The sequence below is a fragment of the Apiospora hydei genome, assembly GCF_038363865.1.
Source record: "Apiospora hydei strain CBS 114990 chromosome Unknown utg000009l_segment0_segment0, whole genome shotgun sequence".
NCBI lineage: Eukaryota > Fungi > Ascomycota > Sordariomycetes > Amphisphaeriales > Apiosporaceae > Apiospora > Apiospora hydei.
The window spans coordinates 4,226,744-4,252,009 of NW_027117368.1; the positions used below are offsets into that span (position 1 = coordinate 4,226,744).

Here is a 25,266-nt window from a genome sequence, read left to right on the forward strand (position 1 = left end):
AGGTCTACAAGACGCTTAGCTATATCCAACCATTCAAGAACCAACACAGAAAATCGGCATTTTAACTTTGCAAGGCGCCGCCATTCAAAGCCTCCTTCAGGCCAAGCAAGCAACATTGCCTCCACGCCTATGCTGGCGAAATAAAGTAGATTGATGGTCGTAATATAGTTCATACGACATCGGACTTAGGCCAGGCACAGATGCAGAGCTAATCATCCCAATGTCGTGTCTTCCATACGCCACTGGAAATGCTAAGGTGGATTCAGGGGTTAACATGGGCACAAAGCCTATCCAGCTAAATGCCCGGCAGCCTGGTGCCGAGTGCCGGTAGGTGTGGTTCGTTGTAGTAATGTTACGAGTATGAGATACATGTGGAAGATGTATGCGGCGTGCTACTTTTGTTCTCTCGTATAGGGGCGGGCACGCACCTGTGTCCCGAGCTTGCATTATTTTAAGGGGTACAACGGCGTTTCTCAGCAAACGCCGACCTACGTTGTTCGACGGCACATTTCAGAGAACCCATAGCTGGGTGCTCACGGCGTGAGCCCCTAAGTTAACTCTGGTAGAGGAAGAACAATACAATCGGTACTCACCTGCCTGATCTGGTACCCTTCAGGACCTTCGACCAGAACCATGCAACATACGCAGCTATCAGCGGCTCTCCGTTCCAACTGCCAAGCACCTGTTCATATATCTACGCTGCACTTTTGTTAGCTAAACCTGCTAGTCTTATTCGATACGATGACCGAGAAACTTTGATAAATCATGTTGATGGAAAATTACCCAATCTCCTCCCTTTGCCAGCCAGGCTCGACCTTTTCACCTCCTCGGGAGGGGAACTCCCACTAGTAAGTTTCAAACACTCGTGTGGCACGATACGCACCAGCATGATATGCGATACAGACGGCTGGACCAGAAGACACAAACGTGCCGTCGCGTCTACTAGCACCCTTCAGGGCAGCTTGCCTGGTTTTACTTGAGCAAGGTTCCGGCTGCTGATGTCGTCTTGTGTTTTATATCCCGAATCACATATATCTGAAAGGCGCATTCGAGCCAGTCTTCCGCAGCCGAGTTCTTCATTCTCTAGCCAGAAGGGAGCAGCTTGTCAAGATGTGGCTGTTATACTCTGTTACGAGCATACTGTTCTTCCTGGGCGTCTGTGCCGACCCGACATGGCCTTCATCGATCGATGAGTTGGAGGAAATCATGTATCAGGTGTTGGCCTTCAACAACCGTGGATTTGGCGGGACAGTGATACCTTGCACGAGTGAGGCAGCGGGACCTGGGCGACAAAATGCCGCCGAGTGGCTTCGGACTGCATTCCACGACGTGGCATCGGGCAACATCTACTGGGGAACAGGGGGTTGGATGCGTCTTTGCAATTCGAGACAATGAACGCGGAGGACACTGGGCCTGGATTCAACACTTCTCTAAGCTTCTACTCAACCTTTTACACCAGTCAATCAAGCATGTCCGATTTGATCGCTCTCGGGGTTTATTACTCGGTCAGGTCCTGCGGGGGCCCGGCTATTCCCATCCGTGGGGGCAGGATTGATGCCACGACGGCTGGGCCAGACGGTTTCGTGCCGCAGCCGCAGGACGGAATTGGCACCTTCAAGAATCGGTTCTCGCGCCTAGGCTTCAATTCTGCTCAGATGATCCAGCTCGTCGCATGTGGCCATACCATAGGCGGCGTCCATTCGCCCGAGTTTAACGACATCGTGCCGCCAGGTACGCCTAAGAACGAGATGGCTTTCGACTCGACCGTGGCAGTTTTCGACAACAATGTGGTGACCGAATACCTGAATAACAACGGTACGAATCCGCTTGTGGTCGGCAATGCTGTCGCACTTCGCAAGAACTCGGACGCTGTGGTGTTCGGGGCAGATAAGAACCAGACAGTGCAGGCTTTGACAAACCCGGCTGCGTTCCAGTCGGTTTGTCAAAGCGTCTTACAGCAGATGATCGAGGTGGTGCCTTCAGATGTTGTGTTTTCTGATCCAATCCTCCCTATTTCGTCAAACCAGTTGGCATTCAACTTATACTGAACGACTATGCCTCGACCATGACACTGACTGGCGGGATACGTGTTCGGACAACGTATCTGCCAGCTTCGTCGATCAATAGCCTGACACTGACGTACAAAAATCGATATGGAGGTACTGATTGCGGTCCTGCCAATTGCTCTTCAACCGTGACGGGCAGTGGTGTCACAAAAGGGTTCGATGACACGTTCTTCTGGTTCCCAGTGAAAACCACGATTCCAACGGCAACTGGTATCTCGTCCTTCACGCTGGCTCTGAACCTTGCCAACGGGACCATACTTTCTTTCGACAACAATGGCAATTCTTACGCAATCACTGACGGGATCATGCTGCAGTCACCTCAGAGTTGTCTCTTGACAACATCTGGACAGCTGACCGTCACTGCGGCGGTTCGGAACGACCTCGGGTCTATGCCCGTGACGTTACAGGTCACCAACCAGATACCGACCGTCTACCCAGTGGCCAGTCTGGTTGCCAATAGCGTATCCATGACCCAAGGAGACTGCGTGGGGCTGTATACGTTCTATACTGCCAGTTATAATATCACTGGGGGCATGGCTGGTACAGCCAAGATCGACGTCACAAGTGGCAGTGGGTCAACAGCCATTGCGGACACCTTCAACAACGGATTCGAGCTGGGGGCGAACTGCCGGCCCTTCTTCAAACCAGCGTCGTCAGCTTGCGCTACGCCGGGAAGCTCTGCGCCTCCAGTGGCCTCCCCATCTTCCAGTGTTTCCAGCAGCGTTAGTACCAGCTCAAATGTACCCAATTCGGGAACCTCTAGTCTCACGAGCTCGACGAGCTTCTCGAGTTCCACGAGCTCCAATACTCAAGTATCCAGTCCATCCACGTCGTCTGGCACGAGTACAGTAAGTTCCACACAAAGTTACAGTACAGTAGCTACCACCGCCGCTGGCACGTCTACTTCGAGCGCATCGGCAGCTGCAACTCCGACGCAGAAACAGCAAGTGGGCACGTACTCGCTCGTCGGCTGCTACAAAGAAGCAACAGATGGCCGTCGCGCCCTTAGCGGACAGAGTATGGCGGTTGACACTATGACGGCGGAGATTTGTGCCGCCTTCTGTAGCGCATACCATTACTTCGGGACGGAGTATGGGCGCGAATGCTACTGCGGCAACGTCCTCGACTCAAGCAGCAAGCCCGCAGTGATGACCGATTGCAGCATGTCCTGCGCGGGCGACAAGAGCACATACTGCGGTGCTGGCAACCGACTTGACGTCTATTTCTCCAACGCGACGACGGGTCCCACGCAGCCGCCAACCGTGGGCAAGTACAACTGGTACGGCTGTCAGACAGAGGGCACAAACTCCCGGGCACTGAATGCCCTTCAGAATGCCAATAACAACATGACGCTCGAGTCATGTGCGAACTTCTGCGATGGGTTCACGTACTTCGGTACCGAGTATTCTCGGGAGTGCTACTGCGGCAACAACTTTACAGAAGGTTCGGTAGAGGCAGGAACCTACGACTGTTCCATGACCTGCATGGGAAATCCAAAGGAGCTGTGTGGTGGACCGGATCGACTGAGTGTCTATACGACAAAAGGGTCGTCCAAGCTACTCAGCATACACCAATAGACAAAACGAGAAGCAGTAAGCAAGGGGGTGGAACCGAGCGAGGTTATGGTCAATACCAGGTATGTATCTGACAGGTTAATGTGGGATGGAGATAGACTCACTGCAAGTGAAACACATAAAGATGATATCTAAACGAGTTCACATGAATGACAAAGTAATGCCGCCTTTCTGTCTCCTCTTTCTCCATTTCTGCTATCTGCAAGGATATGAAGACAGCTGCCTCGCCGGGAGTGCAAGAGGCTGGGAGTAAGACGAGAATCTAAGACGGGAACCGTGTGGCCTAAATACTTACTTGCGATACGTTGTAGATAGCACGCCAGCTATGCCATGTCATGCAAGCGTTTGTGACCAAGCACATGCTGCAACCTCACCCTTTTTTGTAACATTCTTTCGACCGTCACGCTTCACCTGCCATCTATTCGGCATCTTTCGGGGTGCTGGTTGATCGATTTGACCGTTTGATACTGATTGTCGCCAGCGACGTTGGTATCGTTAACAATCCGTCCCAATATTGGTATCGGGATTATGAGATTTTGATCCAGTTGCCGGACAACCCTTCAAAGATATTAGGGTAACTGCAGAAGTGAGCAGCGATGTTGACAAAGAACTTGCGACCGTCCGACTCATCACTACAGAGCAGCATACATTGCCGTATGCATTACACAACGGTGCCTACTCTGAAGCAGCAGATATCTTGTTCAGAATGGACGATGAAGGGTACGTACACGCATCTCCTCTGGCAGCCTGCTTGCTTTCTTCTTTGTTCGTCTGTATTTCCTGCACATCAATGGGGGTGCAGTGTGCAGCCCAGTAAGTGGCTGTTCCCTAGGTAGTCAGCATCAGCGGGGTAACTGTAACTTCCCAGGTGCCAGGTGCATTCAGGGTCCTCTTCACATGGATGGCAACAAATTAGTGGAGTTCCAGGGCAAGGCTGCCAAAGCTAGAGCAAGGCTTGGAGGTACTGCGCTCATTCAGTCATCTACCTTTAATTGCTACAGCCCTGTCTCTCGGAGGTCCAAGACTTGGGTCGTTTTTTTGCACGCGAAGTCGCCTTGTACAACTCGTCGTCTCCCCTCCACCCCAGTCGGTTCTGCCTGCAATATTCTCTTTTGTTGACTCTACCGCCTAAACAATGTTCTGGGCCTGCTTTCTGGGCCCTTGATTTCTTATTTGTTTTTGGCGCAATCGCTTGCCTCGATCTCGTGCCAGCCAAGTTTGGCTGCTGACTTTAGCAGATCCGTCGAGGAGCATGCAACACCCTCCCCATCTCCGCCGCAAGAAGACCTTCGAACAGTCACGGAGAAGGTCAACATCTCCACCGCCGATACTCACGCGAACGGCAGATTTGGACCTGGGAACAATGCGTACATGACATGGTCAGACAGCATCTTGATTACCTCGCAGCGATCGCCTTTTAACAGCCGTTTAGGGACTGTCCTATCCAGCGATATCGTGATTTGGGTTCGCCTCGAAGGCCTGTCCTGTATGCATGGATTTCGCACATACTTGGTGCAAAGGCTGATACATACCCAGGGCTGCGCGGCAAGGCAAAATGAAGAAATTAATTGTGAGTCGAGATTATGGGTCGCTCTTGTAGAATTGCTGCTAAGGAAACACAGACCAAGTTCATCGGCATTGGTGGTCCTAGGCCAATGGACAACTTGGATGGGAATAACCCGAACATTGCCTCTCCCTCAACATCTCGGTCGGTCCAAGAGACTGCAGATTCGCCGGCCCCGAAACGCCCAAGGCTCGAACAGAGCAACAACCAGAAGAACGATGAGAATAAAGAGCATCACCCTGTGCTCTATTCGGGGTTCGCGCTGCGGGACGATACACCAGGGACTGCAGAGTCGCAGAAGACAGTTCCCCGCGGCAACTTGTCACCCAATGCTATCCAGCCATATGTAGCGGAATACCAGAATGTGGAAAGCTTGATACACCCTCCATCACCGGAGTTGAACGAACGCCTGCGGAAAATTGGAAAGCACCAATCAAGACAGTCAAAAGAAGTCATCGATCTTGCATCCGATGATGGCGGTAGCGAAGAACCCGTCGATTTGGTCCAAACAAGAAAGCAACCACACGTCACTATTGCGGCAGATGAGCTGGCTACTCGGTTCGCGGGTAGAAAACGCACCCTGAATGACCATGGTCAGGGTGAAGCTGCCAGACGCACGATACTCGCAACGAACAATTTCAATGGGAAGCGCCACAGGTCGTCAAGCGTGGATGAGCTGGCAGGAGATAGCCCTATCGCGAAGTTCCGCAAGACCAAACGAACTGCGCTCTCGTCCCCATCGCGTGAATCACAACGAGGCCACATCACTCCTATCAAGTTCGGTGCAAGTGCAAGCCAAGCAGCTCGGAAATTACCCGCCAAAAACAAGACAGCGGAGGCTGTGAAACACGCAAAGCAAATCATCACTTCATTAGGACTGAAGATTACACGGGCAGTTTCGGGCGACTTTGCTTATCCTTCACCAACGGATGATATGTACCTACCATGCGTTCTTCGAGTCCACGAGATCAGCCACATGCTGCACCCGACCGATAGTGATGGAAACATCCTGGACCAAGTTGCATATCTCACTGTGAACTTGGCCAAGGTCAAACAGGTCCGGTTTCCGCAGGGGAAAACACACTCTATTATTTCCATTGTACGAGCTGCCGATCCTGGCCAAAGTGCTTCGGCAAAACTGCATCTCGATCTTGGATCAACCAAGGATGTGCAATCTTTCATGAAATGGGTAGAAATGCCTCGAGAATCCCCTTTTCCGGTAACACTTACTGGCGTAGAGGACGAGAGGTTGCAAAAAGAGATGGATAACCTCAGGTCCAAAGCGCATACCGGTTATGTTATTAGAGATGTGGATGTAGAGAGGCCCAAGTTGCCGGATGATCTACGTCTCGCTGAACATAAGCAGGAGAAACGTTGGCAGCAGCAGCAGCAAAAGTCTACAGCACTGCAAACGTTGACCAGTCACGATCCACTTCGAGCGAAACCGAGGATCAAGGATGACATGCACCCCCTATGTCCCAGCAGCGTTTTGAGGTTGTAGACTCCGAAAGTCCGCAGGGCTCGACTATTCGTCAGACACGTGCCAAACGGAAGCCTCGTTCGCCAAGTCCGCCACCACCTGATTTATGGACTGAGAAGAATCCAGGTTGGGCTGATCAGTGGCGAGATTCACTCATCTTCCCCCAACAGGCAAGAGTCGGGCCACTGTCGACGTGGTTGACATACCTCGTCTTGATGAAGGTCAATTCCTGAATGACAACCTAATCATATTTTACTTGCGCTACCTCCAGCATGACCTAGAAATGCAACGTCCAGATCTTGCGGAGCGCATCTATTTTCACAACACTTTTTTCTACGAGAAGTTGAAACCTACAAAGAGCAGTGCTGGAATCAACTACGACAGCGTTAAAGCATGGACAACCAAGGTTGACTTGTTCAAAAAGACTTCATCGTTGTTCCTATCAACGAGTTTTCGCATTGGTACATAGCCATCATCTACAATGCGCCGAAGTTGGATACAACTGCATGCAAACCACCTGCCGTCGACTCGAGTAATGCCCACACGAATATCCCGGCAAGCGACCGGGACCATGTGGCAGATGTGCAGGGCACAGAACATGTGGTGAAGCCGCTTGGGAATACCGCTGGCGAGGTTGCTGATGGGATCGGCCACATGAGCCTCGAATCGGCAGGTTCCGATGCCATACTGAGTACCAACGGTCCATTGAACGTTTCAAGTGATGCCAAAGGCTTGGACGAGGGCAAGGAAGAGTCGGGAGAGTCGTTGCCAGTGTCAGGTACGGAGCCGAAGAAATCCGCCAAAAAGGCCAGTATTGGTGGGAAGAAGCATGATCCAAACGAACCAAAGATTATCACGTTGGATTCTTTGGGATCTGGGCACTCCCCGGCATGCCGGAATCTCAAGGATTACCTGATCAAGGAACTGAGAGACAAGAAGGGCGCCGAGATGCCTGACCCTGGATCTTTGACAATGACGGCTAAGGGCATCCCGACTCAGTCCAACTACTGCGACTGTGGCCTCTACCTTCTTGGCTATGTGGTTCAGTTCCTACGCGATCCCGATTCTTTCATACGCACCTTGTTGCTTCACGAGAAAATCGAGTGGAGTATTGATGCTCCGGCACTGCGTAATGATATCAGAACGCTGCTGTTCAAATTACAGAACGAACAAATTGTGCGTGAGAATGAACGTATAAAGGCCAAAAGGGAGGCTGCTAGGATCAAGAGGAACAGACAAAGCCGGCCACCTTCCAACGAACGAATCAGCGAGACTCCAGCATCGGCGCCAATGGCGCCCATTGAAGCAAACTCATCGTTCAAATCTCCTGTTAGATCGGACATCGAGAGCAGCCCAATGAAGACCCCATCTCCCGTTATGTTGGCACGAGAGAGCGTTGAAGGTCCCGAAATCGCATCCGCTGCCACGGCTGCACCAAACGAGGCAGACGTCACCCTTCTTGATGAAGATGATCCGAAAACGCCGGACCGCCTGGTTGCATCGCCAAAGGACTCTGATCGTTCATCATCTGCTACAACGGAGTCGGAGATCGAAACTCCAAGGGCAATGCCTTCTAACGACGGCACCAAAGGTGGATCACTCCGAGAAGCGATTCGATCGCCGGCAGAGGATGATACTGCGGAGTCCGAGGTCGAGAGAACCATGCTGGCCCCTCTTCCTGAAACCCCAGCTCGTAGCCCGACTGAGGAACTGCGTGTACTGGGTGGGAATGATTTACCTGCTGAGGATATTGACAGTACGCCTGCTCATTTAGCAGTGGAGATCCCGTCTAGACCGCGGTTCGAGGAGCTACAGCAAGCGAGGCAGAAGCAGAAGACAGCGATGCGTTCGGCCCACAAGCGCCCAAAAGAGACGCCCCGCGAAAGCCAATACTTTCCAGAACGAGAGCGAATTGGTGGTTTACTCCAAGGCGAGAGAGTTGTTTCGGCAACACCAATGCCGAAGAAGAAGAAGATCCCTGAAATAGTCCATGTTGAGGATTCCGACTGAGAAGGCCGTGGAGGTAGAGAGATACCCTAGAAAGTGTTCGATATCTGTGCAGCATGGCATTGGTATGATGAGGCGGTACGGGACAACGGCAGGGCCTTTGCGCTCTGATAGAAACTGCATGGTGTGGTTGCATGGAAACCGGAGTAACGGCATGGTTGATTTTATATGCTTTTGCTATTATACCCCCCATGCGCGTTTGTTGGTGGTGGACGATTCATCTCGCAGAAGAAGGCGTCTCTTGTTGTATTACAGGCATTACAGTCCAACTCACCTCGAGGCTGAGCGGATATTTACTTAGAACGTTGAATGACGAACTAATAAAGGAGCGAGATCGACCCAGTGATGCTCATGTCGGTGTGATTTGTACTGAAAGATTGCCAAGTGAATAGGGCGAAACTATTATGAACATCTCTTCGGATATCAGTGCTGCTTGTTTAAAGGTCTACAGAGCGTGCCACTGCTTTGTCGCCTTCCAGGGTAGCATTGGTTATACATTTTCGGCAGCTCGCAGGCGTTCAACTGACAATCGGAATAAGTTTCAAGGATGGTATACATCTCAACAGTTCAATACAACCGATCTCTATCGAATCTATAGATCTCCTTCCCCCGTCTGTATAGTTGCCATCCCCCCACATCCACGGGATAGCTTTCACGTAGCCGGTTTCCAAAGCCTCTTCGTCAACGACACCCGGCGCTCGCTCCTGCATAACGGGCTCTTTGAAGGTGTGGTCGTAGACCAGGGAGCCGTCGCGGTAGGAAAGCTCCTGGTCGAACCAACGCTCGTCCCGCTCCACCTTCTGCAGCCATACAGCCGCTGCGGCGTCTCGCAGGTCAATCTCGTCGTATGTCGTCGTCGCCGCCGTCGTGGCACCATCCGAGAACGACATCGTCATCGTGTCGGGATGGTGATGCATGCGGACCCAGGCCCGGGATTGAGGACCACCCGCTATTTTCACTTGCCACGGATCATCCTCGTCCTCGTCCTCGTCTCCCCAGCCCACAGAGCCCCTGGTCCCCTCTGGTGCCCGCACCACAAAGACCTCGCCGTGGCCCACGAGGCGGCCGCCGCGGTGGAACAAGACGCGCGAGACCATGACCTCGAACTCGCCGCTCACGACGGCGAAGCCGCCGCGCGCCCAACCCAGCCACGACGACAGGACGGGCCGGATGCTCCACTCGTCGCCTCCGGGCTTCAAGAGCTTGATGCCCAAGATGCCCGTGGTCAGTGTGCTCGTGGGGCCCGCGGCCCAGCCGTGCGCGTGACTGTTGCGGCTGGGGATCGGGTAGGCCGGGTAGTGGACGTAGCCGTCGGTGCGGAAGCCCTCGGCGAGGGTGCTGTTGGTGAACCCGGGCCCCTTGAGCAGGTAGCCCCACATGAGCAGCATCAGCTCGACGGCGGCGTCGTGGTTGCCGGCGGCGCAGTGCGCCTGCAGTTCGAACGAAGAGGAGAAGGGTGACATGACGTTGGGGAATTCGATCGCGGGGGCTCCGAACTTGTTCCAGCGGGCACGCAGCCCCTCGGAGATCGAGTAGGGCTGCGAGGGGAAGGTCTTGGCCATACCGGCGATAAGGGCCCACGAGTTACCGTCCTGGGGATCGCAGTGGTCGTCGCCGAAACAGTGGCGGTCTTGGAGGTTATCAGAGTAAAGGCCGGTGTGGTTGCAGTAAAGAGCCTCGATGCCCGACTCGAGTCGCTCGATCAGGGATTCCAAGTAGTCTTTGTCGGGCAGTTCAATGAGGGGGTCAAACGCGAGGAAAGAGGAAAGCTCGATGGTGCGCTTCAGCACCACTTGAAGTATTGCCGACGCTTCAACGTTGTGGCCGCCCATTCCATGGCGGTTCCAATCAAATGGAGACGTGACGTGCATCAGATTCCTTGAGTCGACTTTGGAGCTGCTCACATAGAAGGCGCGCATGTAGTCCGGCCATTTCTCGCGCAACCAGTCGATATCTCCGGAGTACATAACGTAGTCATACGTGCCCAACAGCGTATGCAAGTGATAGGTGTCGCTGAATTCGTTGTGATAACTCAGAGGCGGCCCGGCGTACGGTAACCGGCCATCTGAGTATTGGCGCCAGTATACGATATCCAGCGCGTTTCGCACTGCTAGCATATCGTAGGTAGAGACAGCAATGCCCGGGATGGCAATATACATGTCACCTGGCCAGACCAGACGGTCACGCTTGGCGCCATCTGTCGTCACGGCAGTCCCTTGGGAAACGGTGAAGTTGGAGTACCACGAGCCCGGCGGGGATTGGTGATGGGTCAGAAAGCTATTGACGTGAATCAAAGCCGAGCCTTCCTTGGGGTCGATAGTCGAGAGCTGCAACGTGTATGCGCCGGCGTACCAGATCCGGTTGAGAAGATCGCTCGAGCTGTAGAAGTACCCGGAGTACGCCCTCCCATTGGGTTGAGACGGGAAAGACGTGCAGTTGACCCAGACCTGGGATATGCCGATGGAGGGTTTGGAGTACGGTCTTTTCTCCCCTTGACCGACAAGTTGCAAGATTGGGTCCTTTCCCAGCAGTACCTTCTGAGCCACACCAGCTATCGTGGCAAACAGTTGTCGGAACGTCCGAGCGATGGGGCTCTCGAAGACGGGAATATCGTCAATGTACAAGGTGAGGTACTTGAAACCACCGCGCAGGAAGTCATCTCCCACGCACATCTTGCCCGTTTTCTTGCCCGGATGGAATTCTAATGGCAAGTCCCACGGGTCATCATTTGTGGCATCCGTCCGCTCGCCGACGAAGAAAGAAGACTCGGTGTAAGCGAGCATGAGAACGGGCTCGTCCATCACACTGTCGATCTGAAAACATACTCTAGAGGGATGGATGGCACTGTCAGTTGCTACACGCCTTTAGGAGCCTGCGCGGTACACATACCGGCCGGATATGTTCTCTTCAAACTCCAGGGTGATATGGCCACCTTCGCCGATAAGGATGCTGCTACCGGCAGAGAGATAGCCGCCGGTGCTTGTGCTTGTGGTCGTCACATTCCCTTCCACCGTCCATATCCTGGCGGGCTTGATGTGCGACTTGTTGGCGGGCGCTTGGATGAAACGGTCCCACGGGCCAGGGAAGACGGGCTCCCGGGGCAGATGGTGGTAATCAATGCCGTCTGGGCCGACTGTCCGCGTCAAGCCCAGAGTGGCGAGGAAGAGCAAGGGCAGGAGCTTTTGGGCCATGATGTTTATCCAATCCCTCGCCCGGCTGCAATGTGAGAGAGAAGACGCGAGCCATTCATGGACAGGCTAGTCTACTGGAGGTCGTTTTCTGGGCCGTGCCGAGTGTCCAAGGGAGCAAGTAATGCATGGATGCCAGTTGACGTCTGACTAAAACATGAAACTAATAAGAGGATCCTGATCCTACGCTTCTATGGCTCATTCCGGACACAACTGTCTGTCGTTCATTGGGGCTATGTCGATCATATTGTACGCGTAACGGGTCTCAATCACAGGTCTCATCTCACAAAAGGTGCTTGCATACTAAACCCGATGCCAACAGCATTAGCAAGGAATGCCCTCGTGACAGGAACCTGTGACCGCGACGCTGCTGCGGGGAAGGTGCACAGGCCCTTTCGTGGGGTAATATGCGAGCAAGTGAGGTAGTAATCGAGGGAGCGGCATTGGACCAGAAATAGCCACCACGCAGTTCCAGATGCTCACGGCCTTCAGCATGCAGCGACTACAAACACGGCACCTTCAGGCTGTCCAACGAAAACGGTCAACGGATACATGCGCAAAAGCTTCAGTTGTGGATGGGGTGGACAAGCTGCTTTTTTTATTGGTGCTGAAGCCTGCCGTGAACCTGAATCGTGGCAACGTCTTTCTTCCCGTCCGAACCACTTGGCCAAACAGAAAAACGCACCATCGCTATTCAGTGTCATGCTGGGTACATGTAGATAGATAGCCATTGTCACTAGACAAATAGCAACCAACACGGTACAGTAGTGACTATGTCTTCGCGGGACCGATGCCCTTGACCTCTCTGTCGTGCCCTTGTCCCGCCAATAGCCACCACCTTCGCGTTCCCAGCCATCTTGCCGCATATCTCGTGAAAACAGAGGGTTGGAGCTTTCAAGCTACCATTGACGACCCTCTTGCTACGTCCGCTATTACTAAGTCATGCTCTCGTCCTCGCTTCGTGCCCGCTTCTACCAGGCTGGAGCTTTCAAGCTACCAAACGGCCTTTTCTCGTCCCTCAATATCTGACGGCTGCTCTCTCTTTCTCCGGGACTCGACAGGGCTGCTCGCCATCGAGGTTACAAGTGCTGTGTTGTGTGATGCTGGGGGTATGGGGGGTTGTGTAGTGTCGTGTCGCGAGTCTGAAGGTTTTGTACATGGGCAACATGATGGCGCTGCCAGCCAGGTTTTGGGGGGCCCGTTGGCGCGGGGGAGGGTATTGGCCACGAGGCGGCAAAGAAGAAATCCAATGTTTCGACCGAGCCTTACATGTCCATCGAGTCGTTGCCGTTGGCAAAGTTGAAGCCACCACCCTGAGCGCCATTGGTGCCAAAGCCAAACGTGCCATTGGCGCCCTGAGCCTGCGGAGCCATAGCCTCATCGGCGTTCTCGTCCTCATCCGAGAAGTACTTCTCGATGATGTTGTAAGACTTCATGTAGATCTCCTCATTGGCGTTGTTCTGGCAGTCGTGGATCTTCTCCATACCACCACACTCCTCAATAAAGAGAGCATACCGGTTGATTGACTCGGCACCCTCACCAGCCGCCTGCTTGTCCAGGTCACCAACCTTGAGAATGTTCTCCAAGCCATCCAGAGCAACCTGGATAATCTTGTTATCCGGGCAGGCCAGGAGATCACACAAAGGCCGGATGCAGTTCTGAGCCACCAGGTAACGAATCTGCTCAGGCTTTTGCAGACCTCCGCTTGTCGCGTTGCTAATCGCCCAGCAAGCTTCCTTCCTTGTCTTAAGGTCGCCGTTAGAGAGCAGATGGATCAAGGGCGGAATGATGTTGGCATCAATCACACTCTGGATTTGCTGGCTGTTGCCAGCCGTGATGTTGGAAATGGTCCAGCAGGCCTCCTTCCTGATACCGTCCTTGTTCGAGCTGAGGAGAGACAACAGACAAGGCAGAGCACCGCAGTTAATGATAACCTGAGTCTGAACGTCGTCTCCCGTCACAATGTTGCCGACAGAACGTAGCGCAGGTGTTTGAACAGAGGTAGAGGCGTGCATCAGCAGCTCCACCAGACGGCGAGGGATGCCAGCCTCAATGACAGCCTGGATCTTATCATTGGATCCATCGCTGAGGTAGCTGATGGCCCAGCAAGCATCGATCAAAACCTCGTCGTCCAAGGAATACACAAGCTTGGCAAGAACAGGCAGAGCGGGCGCAATCTGGCCATCACAGTTAGAAATTCCATCCTCGAGAAACGATTCGTCTTCGGGGCTTACCGTGCTCCAGTCAGGCTGGGGGTCTTCCCCCGGCAGAAGTTGCTCAATGTCCAAGTCGCATTTCGAAGCATACTGAGCTTGCGACTATCGCCAAGAAGGTTCAACAGAGGCTTCAGAGCACCGCAGCCCAGAACATAGTCGCGGCAGGTGGGGCTGTCACCGGCAATGTTGCCAAGGGCCCAGACAGCTTGCTCGCGAACATCGGGCTCGGGGCTTGCCAGGAGCTCGACGAAGATGGGAACAGCACCTGCCTCGATGACGACCTGAGTTTGGGTGGCAGAGCCGGAAGCGATATTGGTCAATGCCCATGCTGCCTCGAATTGGACCAGAGTGTGGGGAGATCGAAGGAACTCGACGAATCGGCTCACTACACCGGTCTTGATGACCTCCTCGATAGGAGGATTGCGCTCCTTGGATAACAGTTTTCGGAATTTGGTAGTGGCTTGGATCTGGAGGTCGATTTGTTCTGAGAAAACACCTTGGACCATTTGAGGAAGGTCCTCGTTCAGCTGAGCAAAAAAGATTGTGTTAGCATAACTATCAAGACATAGAGAGAGAACATTGGACGTTCAAAGCAGGATGGTGCGTAGGGCAGTAGAGATAGCAAGGATATGCTGCGGGGGTAGAAGTGTGATCGTGGAAGCGCAAGTATCATCCGTTGCCAGATGCGCCAAGCATGACAGGAAAAGTGGAAGTCCGATCGGAGATGATCAGATGCGCCTCGATGAGAGGATGGATGCAGCATTGAGTAAAGACAGAAAATTCGCCTACCTGGCTCTCGGTGGGGGCAGTATCATCGTCGCTGTCGGGGGCGGCACCGAGCGAGGCGCCAGGACGGTTCTCGCCTGTGCCGATACCACGGCGCTTTGCGAGGTTCTCCTCTCTCTTGGCCTTTCGGATCTCGACCTGCTGCTCCTCGCGGCGGCGTCGCAGCTCCTCAGGCTTGAAGGTACTCTTCGCCTTGAACTGAGTTCGGCGATGCTCGGGGATGTACCGATCAGCCATGGTTGCGGTAGGTAGGAATTCAGTACGGCGCACAACAATCTGGTTGATGGGGTGTGTGGCTCGCAAGATGGAGTTGGGTAGTGAGGGAGTTGTGTTGATGAGAAGGGAATTTTGTTTTGGTTTCTCAGGCAAAGTATGTAGTAAAGTCCCCAGGGGTCCGTCTGGAAAGACCCCGCCTTTTCTTGTTTATCGCCTTACCGAAGTAGCTAAGGTAAAGTTGGTCGTAATGGCTAGGGAATTTGACCGGATTTTGGCAGACAAGAAATGCGTAGCCCGGCAGGTGACGAGGGGTCGGCGTGTTATGCTGGCTGCCTTCTTGGGTCCTTTGGGGGGAGAGAGAGGGAAAAAAGAAAGTACTGGAAGGCTGATGGAGCCTCAGGATTGGATGTGTGTCTGGGCACTCAAGGCAAAAGAGAAATTGCCCAAGGGAGGGAGGGGGTAATGTTACTGAAGGTTTCTCTCGCTCTCGCTCTCTTTCTCCTCTATTGAATGTGCAGTACTCGGGTCGAAAGACTCAGGCGGACCTAGAAATATGTAATGTGTGAGGGGGCGCGGGCGGCAAAGAGCCCGGATTTTGGGGGCGGTTTTCAGGTTACCTGGTGGAAAGAACCCTTTCCTTTCGTTGATCGATCGGGTGTCTGCTCACTTCAACTGGAAAATCTCAGAACAGCTGCAAGCACTAGCTAATAAGGTTAAGGGACTAATAAAGCAGCCTCACCACCGATGCAAGAGTTGCTACACACGTCTGCTACCTACATGTATCATGCAATACTTTTTTGTCCTCCTCTAGGAAGCCCTCCGGTAAAGACAGAGGCTCTAGTTTGCCAGCTCAGAGGGGATCAGAGGAGCCTATCTGTCTGTCTGTGTCTGGGGTCTGGGAAGGGAGCATTGGAAACAAAGAAGCAAGAACCAGAGCCGGCAGGCATGCCAATCAATGCAAGATGCAAACCACCACCCGATGTGCTCCCTACATGTATTGATGTAACTACATACTTCCTACCAATATGTACGGAAGTAGCCTCCTATGTATCTCTACGTTTTCCACTCCCTCTCACATGCCGCGATTCATGCTCGCGATGTTTCTATCTTTTCGTGGCACATATTACCCCACCATCTACGTAGGTTCTGTAGGCGACCGACCTATGCACAAATGACTTGGGCTGGGCTGGGCTGGGGAGGGGCGGACAAGGAGGGGGACGACACCCTTCCGGCTTAACTAAAGCTCACGTGACCCCTCAGTGACTCGTGACAAACTCGCGCCCACCAAAGTAGCTTTAAGTGCTTCGAGACGCGTCAAGTCGCGCCTGTTTTACTGCAAGCTGGCTGGCATTCATCTGTGAAGCCACTGCCCACCTATCTTGCTTTCTCTCGGCCTTGCAGACTCTCCAGGGTTGCCAACACCCACATGCGAATGTGGCTACGTAAGCATCACAGTTAGAGGCGCAATGGCGGGTCGAGAATCTACAAGTCCTGCTTCTCGCAGTGTCTTGGCCAACAGGCCACTGCCTCCTACTTTCATAAGCATCCAAGATGCCTTGAACGGAGATCTCGCGGCCAAGGGCTCGCTTGTAAACATAATCGGTGTAGTTCGGGACGTTCGGCCTCCTATACCGACCAGAAATGCAGGTGGGTTGAATTATCAACTGGCAAGAGCAGAGCATTCGTCGCTAACGCTATACACAGATTGGAAATGCACCATGACTATGGTCGACAAATCTACCGAGGATGAAAACACCGGAATCAACTTCAGCGTGTTCCGTCCTGAAAGGAGTTGCCGAATCCGGGTTACCTGGATGTCGTGCTCATCATGTCAGTCAAGGTACAGAATTACAGGTCTGAAATATCGCTGCTCAGCAACTTCAAGACCCAGGTACTCGTATATTCAGCCTCGGCCATTCCCATGCCACCAAAGCCTGCCAACGACGCTTTAAAATCTCACACCGGACCCAAGGCAAAGCAGCCTGGGGACGAAGAGCAGGAATATGTCTCGTGGTTGTATCATGCTGTCAACAAGGATACACTCCCTGGCGCAAACGAGTTTGAGGAACAGGCCAACAGATCGCTCAACATAAGGGAAAAGTTCAGCTTGCTGAAAGACGTTGGCGATGGCGGGTTCTCTGATCTGATTGTTCAAGTCATTAAGGACCCTCACGACCTCGTCGACAAGGTTTCTATGTGGGTGACCGACTACACCGAGAACAAATACTTTTTCAATCATTCCTGGGATACTTCAAATGCTGATGCTGGCCGTGATGGTGATCCCTATGGATATACGTTGGCATTTCAGAACCCAACCACACGGGGCTGGCCTGGCCCATTTGGAAAGCGTTGCCTGCAATTGAGTTGCTGGGAACCCCATGCCGGGCATCTTCGCAGCCAGGTCAAAGCAGGGGATTGGATTAGGATGCGTAACCTTCAAATCAAATACGGCCGCAATGGAGGTAACCTGGAAGGGTTCTTACGAGAAGACAAAGCACATCCCTCAAGGCTGGGGTTCGAAGTCCTCGAACCGAGTGAAGGTGCAGACCCGCGATTGAAAGAAGCTATCAGACGCAAAGTTGAATACGGAAAAAAGTTTAAGCAACAAAAGGAAGCGCTGGCAGGAAGCAAGGATCTCAAGCCTGTAGGCGCAAAGAGGAAAGGCAAAGGAGAAGCTGTGACGCTCAACTCCAAACAAAGGCGAAAGCTTCAACGTGCACAGAATGAGCAGAAAGTCGAGAAGCAGCAGGCCCAAAAGGCGGAGTTGCTGGGCCTCAACAAGCAAGTCACATGTGAAAGTGAGGACCAACCTGTTTCCCCACTGGACCGCATACTGGATGGTGTATCGTGGAAACGCAGCGGGATAAACGGGGAGGAGCATGTGGCACTGCCATTCACAAACGTCAAGTTCAGAGCCAATGTTCGAGTTGTCGACTTCCGGCCACGCAGACTCGAGGACTTTGCAGCCGGGAGGAAAGTGACTGAGTTCGACTGTCTTTCTGATTATGATGGAGGCTCGGGGTCCGAATCTGAAGGCCAGGGGGGACTTTGGACAGCTTTGCTGGTCCGAAGAGCTGGGAGTGGCGGTTCGCCCTTGAACTTGAGGATGCCTCGCCCAGAGCAAAGGGTGAAAAGCCGGAACGAATATGGGCATTGGTTGATAACTATGAGGCACAGCAACTTACCAACATGGATGCCGTAAAGTAAGCCGAGAATAATGCGTTGCCTTTCTTCCCGTTTGTTAACCATCGCTAACCACACTTCTTTAGTCTACACCAAGATCCAGACCAACTCTCGCAGCTTCGCGAGCAGCTCTTCAAGCTCTGGGGCAACCTGGAAGAGTGTAAGCGACCCGAGTACGATGCCCATCTCGAATCTATCCGGCGTGCAAATGCACTCGACCCTCCTCCTGACAGTTCCGATAATGAGGGAGTGCAGGATGGCCCAAACCAGCTTAATGGTCACCGGTTAACGACCAAGGTATCCAACAAGCCCTTTACTTGTTGCCTACAGCAGTATGGCCTAGAGATCCCAGAAAGTGACCCGATGAAGTGCGACGCGGGCGAGGGCAAACGCTATCAGAGAGCTTTCAAGCTCTTTGGCACCAGGGTTCGATGATGAGTCTTTGTATTGCACACACTAGATCAGGGCGGGACGGTGTCGACTGTTTGTTGTTGGGAGCGTCCTTTCAAGCGCATATATACCCCCCTTTGCAGCAATCTACGTAGGCGTTGTTAGGGCGCTCTCATGCTAGGCATTAAATTCATGCATCTGTTATGGGCGCCATACTCCTCCATCTGAGGCCTGCTTCATCAAGGCAGGAGGCAGCATTAGAGAATGGAAATGGAATTCTGTCCGCCCCAGGAAGATTGCATGGAGAATACTTAAGTATAGATGCACTGGGCCCCTGATTCTTAGAAAGCCTTCCTCGGATGTAGGTCTAGGTTGATTAGGGGCCTTGGCGAGCTCGTATTACGCCATCATCTCACCAGGATGCCTGGCTACCTGCTCTACTCAAACACCCCTAAGCCAACTTTGCAGGTTCTCGACTACTTTGATTGAAGACATTGATTGGTTGTGCTACTTCTACCACTCGATAGATTCTATGCAATCGAAACTGGGTAAATCCAGCATAAGTATCATCAACTTTGCGGGGGTGGGCTCGGACCGTGCGAAGAAGGTCCCAATATTGTGAGGCCAAGGCTCGTTCACGTTCCATCAACCGTCCCCGAGCGGATCCTCGAAGAAAATGCTGCCTACCTGCCTTGACAGTAATAGGGGCGTGGTGTTCTATATATACATGGCCGGAAACACCTTGGACCAACCAGAACGTCAGAACCTAGGTTAAATAAAGCTCATCATTCCTGCGCGCCTAGAGTTCGTACACATCCCCCACGCCATCCCAGCCCACCCCCTCGACGTCCTCGCCGCGCCGGACCGCCGCCGCGAGGCCTCGCGCAGCCACTCGCCCAGCTCGTGTATCCGGCTGCGCGCGCGCGGCGACGCGGGGGCGGCCCAGCTCCCGCCAGAACTCGAGCGGTTCGCGCAGGGCCTCGCGCTCGCGCCAGCGGTCCATCCAGCGCGCCTGCTCCGCGGCCGACGCGAAGCAGACGCCGTACATGCGGCACAGCGCCTTCCACTCGGCGGGGCAGTCGCGCGCCGCCCCGCGGAACAGGAACGGCCACAGGTGCTCCCACGTGCGGCCCGCGATGTAGTCGGACCAGCGCGTCGTCGCCAGGAAGTCCCGGCTCCGCGCGTACTGCGACCGCGGCCGGCTGCGCACCGCGGCCCGGCTCACGGCGAACTGGGAGCAGCACGTGCCGGCCAGAATCTCGGGCACCTCCACCTGTTGCTGCTGCTGGGGCGCCTCCTGCCCTTCTGGCTGGAAGAAGATGTCGCCGAGGCCGAAGTTTGCGAGGAACGCGTCCCGCATGTATGGCTCTTCTTTCTTCACGCTCTCCTCGGGCGCCCTGGTCGTGTTGATCCAGTCGGGACACGCGTTGAGCCAGCTCGTTCTCAGGTTGGCATAACCGTGCCTGCCCGAATCTTTCACCTTCAACGCATCGTCGCGGCCGCTGACCTCAGGTTGGCCCGATGATGCCCTGTTGCTCAGCCGCGCACGAGGGCCCTTCGTCTTCTTCTGGATCTCGAAATCACCGTCGTCGTCGAGGACCTCACGCAAGTCGAAACGCGACAGCATTTTTGACATGCTAGTGCCCAGCGCAGGCTCGGCGTGCCAGGCATAGTCCTGGGCGTGCACGAGGATGGCGACGTCGGGAAGGTCGTCGTAGAAGTCGTGCAGGTAGGTCAGATACATGAGGGCCTCGCGGCCCTTGTTGAGCACGGGCGGGCGGTAGGGCGCATTGGGCGCGTCCGACACATAGCGGATGACCCGCAGGTTGGCGGCGCCGGGGATGCGGAGACGGCCCGGATCTGTCGCCCACGAGACGTCGTCCTGGGCGCGCGTCGCGAGCACTACGTGCACCGTGACGTTGCGGTCGCGCAGCGCCTCGGCAATGCGGCTCTCCCGAGACGACGACGGGGCGGTAAGGGCGACGGTGGTAACACCATCACTAGAGGCAGTAGTCGTACTAATGCCGGCTGTTGAGACGGTGTCGTCGAACAGACCCTGGGTAAAGTCATATTGCGGTCGCTCAGAGGAGGTTTGGAAGAGGTGGTAGCGCAAAGCAGGGACGCCATGATTCAAGAACAAGTAAAGCGAAACGGCAGACCACAGCGCAAAGAATGCTCTGGTTCTTGGCCGCAGAAGCAGCGGGACTTTTGAGATCGCCGCAGCCATTGGGAATCGGCCTTCTCAAGTTCTCCTCATTATGCCATTCGGATGCAGCGACAGGAAGGTTGGCGGCAGGTAGGCAGGTAGGCAGGTGAGGGTGACTCTCGAAATGCTGGTGTCTCGATCGAGATTAGACTGACCGGATTGGGCTGGATCGACAGGCCTCCTCATTACTCCTTCTCCTTATCTACTCTTTTGCCTGTTTTGTTTTGATGAAACCTTGGGCAGGCCCCTGAATATCTGCCTGGGGTTTGTGTCAATCAAGTCAAGCGCCAAGCTGCCAAATTGTTGCTTCAACACCGGACACCCCCGTCTATTGGTTTATTGCCGGGTAGGGGTTGACGGCGGCAGACGCATTGCCCGATTCGATGTAGCAGGAGTATCACATGCTTTATAGGTAAGCGAATGCAATGATTGGACCAAAGCAATGTCGAGTCTCGTGTAGGTAGTTTTTAGCAAGCATTATATTCAGAAGGATAGTAACATTATCACAAACTCAATACGCCATTTTGCAGCGATTTTGGAAAACCCCGCCCCAAGTCAAGTCGTAAGGCTCATCTATCCTGGTAACAAACAACAACGGCTTCAGGCCGCCGGCTCACTCATACATATGTGGCCATTAGAGCACTCATTGTCCAATAGTCACCACACTGTCCATCCACGTTTAATCGCCCAGGACACTTTCATCGTCCATCGGCTCCGCTGCAGGCTCCTCCTCCTCTTCTTCGTCGTCCTCAATGCGGTCCTCTGCCAGCTCCCGGTTTCGTAGATCCTCAGCTGAACCCTCTTCCGGCTCATCATCCCCAAAAGGATCGACTTCGTCGTCGTCGTCATCAATAGCTATCTCGGCGCTCTTGGCAGGCTTCTTGGCTTCTGCGGCTCCGTCCTTGGCCTTGGCCTTGGATGACTTCTTCTTGCCAGCTCCCCTTACTTCACGGAGGTGGTTTTCGTCAAGGAACGCGACAACTTCTCGGTAATTGGGGCCGAGCTTGGTCTTATTCCGGTTGAGGCGCTTTCTCAGTTTGCCCGCGTGCGGTCCGGTAGCGTCAATCACCTTAGCCAAGATACCAAGAACTAGCTTTCCTGTGAGTTCGCATAAGATCTTTTCCGATTTAAGCTCTGCCGCTTGTCGCTCTTGTTCCGTCAGGTCCTCGTCTTCGTCGTCTTCTGGCGGCTCATCGTCGTCAAGAGGGTCCTCATTCTCCGAAGGTTCGTTCAAGCCCTTATGGGCGCGCTTGGCATACGCACGTTCCGCGGCATCGAATATGGGAATGATTTCAGCGGGGATCAGAGCCGACGGAAGCTCTTCAAGTAAACCTGCCAATGCTCCATACTTCTCTGCTTGCGGTCCCTCCACTACCGGTCGCAGGAATACGAACATTGCGCAGCAATCGCATGCGCTGCCCGTGCTCGAGAGCCGCAGATCGTCGTTGAATCCACGAGACGACAACGTCTTTATGAGATTATGCACAAGCCCTTTGCGGAGTGCTACTAGTTGGTTAATGTCGCCGTCGGCAAGATCCTCCTCGTTTTGCACTGCCAGTTGTACTCTGCGAACCTTCCACATGAGATAGAACTGACAGCACTTGATGGCAAAGGCCACGACTTCGTCCTCGGGGTCGTCGAGGTCATCGTCGGGGTCTTCAAGGAAACCTCTGTGCACGATGCCTACCAAAAGCTTGATAGGCGGATCGCTGTAATCGCTCGCGCTTCCGGGGGTTTCGAGGATTTCTACGCAGTCCGCCACCATTGCCAGCTTTCCAATCTTCTTCAGAACGTTGGCAAGCTCAATAAGCGCTGCACGGTCGAGATTTCCGCGCACACTGAGCTCGCAGGTCTTCTCAAAGTTCCGTAACGAATTGATTGAATTATCCCACAGACTTGAAAGTTTGCTGTCCACGAGCTCTTCCAGCTCTTCATACTGCCGGGCATGAATGAACGCCGTGGCTGCTTCGTTAAGCACGCTTTGGTCAACATGCCGGCTGAATTGCGTTGTGACTTCGTCCAACAGCTTATCGTATGTTGCCGAGTTCTGGCGTAGTTGCTGAAACACATCGAGATCGAGATAATGCTCGAGGCGGAGGATGGTGCCAGCGACGTACGGGTCCGAGCCGAATTTGCTGAGCAGGCTGGGGATGATCGTGGCAAGCTGCACGCCGGAGTCCTCCTGCGCGTCGGCATCGAGCCTGCCAGGCCTTCGCCTTGTTTTGTCATGATCACCACCGCTTTGAACAAGGCTTTCTCTCACAGCAGTGGCCAATACTTCCAGCAATATAGCTTCTTCTGCCGAAGTTGGGGCAACAGCTTTTCTTATGGCTGCCTCTACCGAATTCGTTTTGGATTTCTTGGATCGCGAACTTGTTGTGTGGTCGAAGAGGAGGTAACCAGCGAGAACCTGCCAATTGTTGATCTCCGGCATTTTCTCATATAACGCTTGGGTGGCAAGAGCGATACGGGTCTCTGGTACGTTTGCGTTGACCACATCGGCGGCAACGTCCAAACCATGACGGATCTCATCCTGTTCCTCATCGAGTTGCGAGTTGTATACCGCGAGGTTCTCGGCGAGCGCCTTGATGTTGATCCAGTCTCTTCGGAGAGACTCCATATTCTCTTCGTCTTCATCGCCAAAGACATCATCGATGGCATCACTGCCGCCAATCTCGTCGACCTTGTTGTCAATGAATTCCCCAACAAGGGCAGCGAAAAAAGGTACGACGGCCTTTCGAATTCTGACTTCGGTATCGAAGAGCAACTTGCAGACAGCATCGACCTCCTCTGGTTCCAACATGCCCGACGATCGAAGAATGTCCACAACGGCTATGGCAGCGACACGCACACCAATGTCAGCATCTGTAGTCGCCATCTCAACCAGGCGCGGTCTGAAACGATCAATGAAATGAGCAAGTTTCTCTGCATCGCGCTTCAGAACTCTGCCAAGCTGTTTCAGTACTTCGTGGCGAGTGGCTACAGCGACGTCAGATAGTAGCCAGCCCAGATAGCGTAGATACTCAGGGGCCATGTAGACAGTAGGCAAGGTGCAAATCCAAGTTCCGAGTGCTTCGACACACTCTGAACGGATTTTGAAGTCGATATCACGGTATCTGTGGACGAATACAATGTTGAAAAGGTCCTTAACCTTTTCATCAATGATCTGGCGGTTTTGGTTGGCTGCGTCCAAGGCTTTTTGGGTACTTGCAACCAAGTTCTTGTTCTTACTTCTGCGAGTCGACTCTGCCTGAAGAGACAGATTTGACTTGGTGATACGCTCATCTAGTTGCTTCGTCACGTCAATCAAAGCCGTAAGCAGGGCCAGCCCGACAGTGGTGGCTGTGTGCCGGAAAGGTCGCAGTGCCGAAGACGACATGGTCCCAACCCATCTCTGAACATTTTCCAGGAGACTGTCGTCTGTGTAAAGAACATCTGTCTGGTGGATGAGACTGACGAGCGAATCGAAGAAGCCCACAAGCTGCTCCCGAAAGTTCTTGCTGCTCTTGGCTCTCGAGATCAGGGGGTAGTCTGAGATGCTGGTCTGCTCATAGGCTTCTTCAAGCTCCGATAACTTATTCGCCGAGTTTTCTGGGTCTTGGATATCATCCTCAGTCAGGGCGTGGTCACATCCAGCTGCAAGAAGCACGCAGTTCATCAGATCTGTCAGTGCCTGTGCCTCATTCTGCTGGTAGCGCTGGAACCAGTGGGAGGCTACATCATCGGAGGAGTCGCCAGACGTGAAGATTTCGGCTGCGCAGCGCGTTAGCATCGAGTCCACGGCGTTTGTAGGGAGGGTCATCTATCCTACCATATAGGCCGTCTCCGTCGCGTCGCGCAATTGCTACTCGCACATTCTTCTTAGGCCTGCTGGCCAATCTCAAAGCTGGAGCGGGTGCGTCGTTGGATGCGCCAGCGGGGGCGCATTTCCGTTCACCTTGGCTCTTTTGGCCGCTGGCTTCTTGGGTTTCGCTTTCGACTTTTTCGATGCGCGCTCCTGGTCCTCATCTGCGCTCTGGTCTTCATCCATGTCATCGCCGGATGCCTCGTCGGCATCTACCTGCTCGGGGTCCTCGTTCTCTCCATCTTCGTCGTCGTTTTCCTGGTCTCTCTTGCGCTTGGAGGTGGCGCCTTGGGGTGCTTCGGGGAGTATTTCCTGGGGGGCCTTGACGACGCGTCCGGATCGTCGTCGCGAGTCGGCCACCGATGGGGTGGGCGTCGCGTTGTTATCTGAGCTCTCCATGAGGGGCGCTCGGGACTGTGGCATTTAACAATGTATTCAATGATGTGCGATCATTTCAATGAGATACAATTGGGGTGTTGGCGCGATTAATTCGGGTTGCGCGTCGGGGTTCATTAACATGGACGGATTCGTACAAGGTTTGGTGGG

General features: G+C 53.7%; 5 protein-coding genes across 5 annotated transcripts; 2 read left to right on the forward strand and 3 right to left on the reverse strand.

The window, feature by feature from the left end:
* Positions 1 to 1,110: 1,110 nt before the first annotated feature.
* PG997_013127 (uncharacterized protein) lies at positions 1,111 to 8,694 on the forward strand (the record flags this gene model as incomplete). The annotated part of the gene is made up of 12 exons (XM_066817441.1): positions 1,111 to 1,217; positions 1,361 to 1,933; positions 2,128 to 2,788; positions 2,830 to 2,914; positions 2,988 to 3,509; positions 4,186 to 4,360; positions 4,879 to 5,019; positions 5,073 to 5,126; positions 5,177 to 5,210; positions 5,263 to 6,690; positions 6,741 to 6,810; positions 7,109 to 8,694. 12 exons carry the CDS (start codon positions 1,111 to 1,113, stop codon positions 8,692 to 8,694), a joined length of 5,436 nt encoding a protein of 1,811 aa, XP_066663133.1.
* Positions 8,695 to 9,209: 515 nt separating this feature from the next.
* On the reverse strand, positions 9,210 to 11,882 carry PG997_013128 (uncharacterized protein; the record flags this gene model as incomplete). Its single annotated transcript, XM_066817442.1, has 3 exons — positions 9,210 to 9,213; positions 9,334 to 11,517; positions 11,581 to 11,882. 3 exons carry the CDS (start codon positions 11,880 to 11,882, stop codon positions 9,210 to 9,212), a joined length of 2,490 nt encoding a protein of 829 aa, XP_066663134.1.
* Positions 11,883 to 13,144: 1,262 nt separating this feature from the next.
* On the reverse strand, positions 13,145 to 15,118 carry PG997_013129 (importin alpha subunit; the record flags this gene model as incomplete). Its single annotated transcript, XM_066817443.1, has 3 exons — positions 13,145 to 14,136; positions 14,187 to 14,622; positions 14,885 to 15,118. The coding sequence occupies 3 exons, from the start codon at positions 15,116 to 15,118 to the stop codon at positions 13,145 to 13,147; spliced, it is 1,662 nt and encodes a 553-aa protein (XP_066663135.1).
* Positions 15,119 to 16,563: 1,445 nt separating this feature from the next.
* Positions 16,564 to 20,705, forward strand: PG997_013130 (uncharacterized protein; the record flags this gene model as incomplete). The annotated part of the gene is made up of 7 exons (XM_066817444.1): positions 16,564 to 16,744; positions 16,802 to 16,927; positions 17,005 to 18,082; positions 18,154 to 18,300; positions 18,367 to 18,706; positions 19,452 to 20,182; positions 20,324 to 20,705. 7 exons carry the CDS (start codon positions 16,564 to 16,566, stop codon positions 20,703 to 20,705), a joined length of 2,985 nt encoding a protein of 994 aa, XP_066663136.1.
* Positions 20,706 to 21,555: 850 nt separating this feature from the next.
* On the reverse strand, positions 21,556 to 25,119 carry PG997_013131 (stag; the record flags this gene model as incomplete). Its single annotated transcript, XM_066817445.1, has 2 exons — positions 21,556 to 24,678; positions 24,814 to 25,119. The coding sequence occupies 2 exons, from the start codon at positions 25,117 to 25,119 to the stop codon at positions 21,556 to 21,558; spliced, it is 3,429 nt and encodes a 1,142-aa protein (XP_066663137.1).
* Between the last annotated feature and the right edge of the window lie 147 nt (positions 25,120 to 25,266).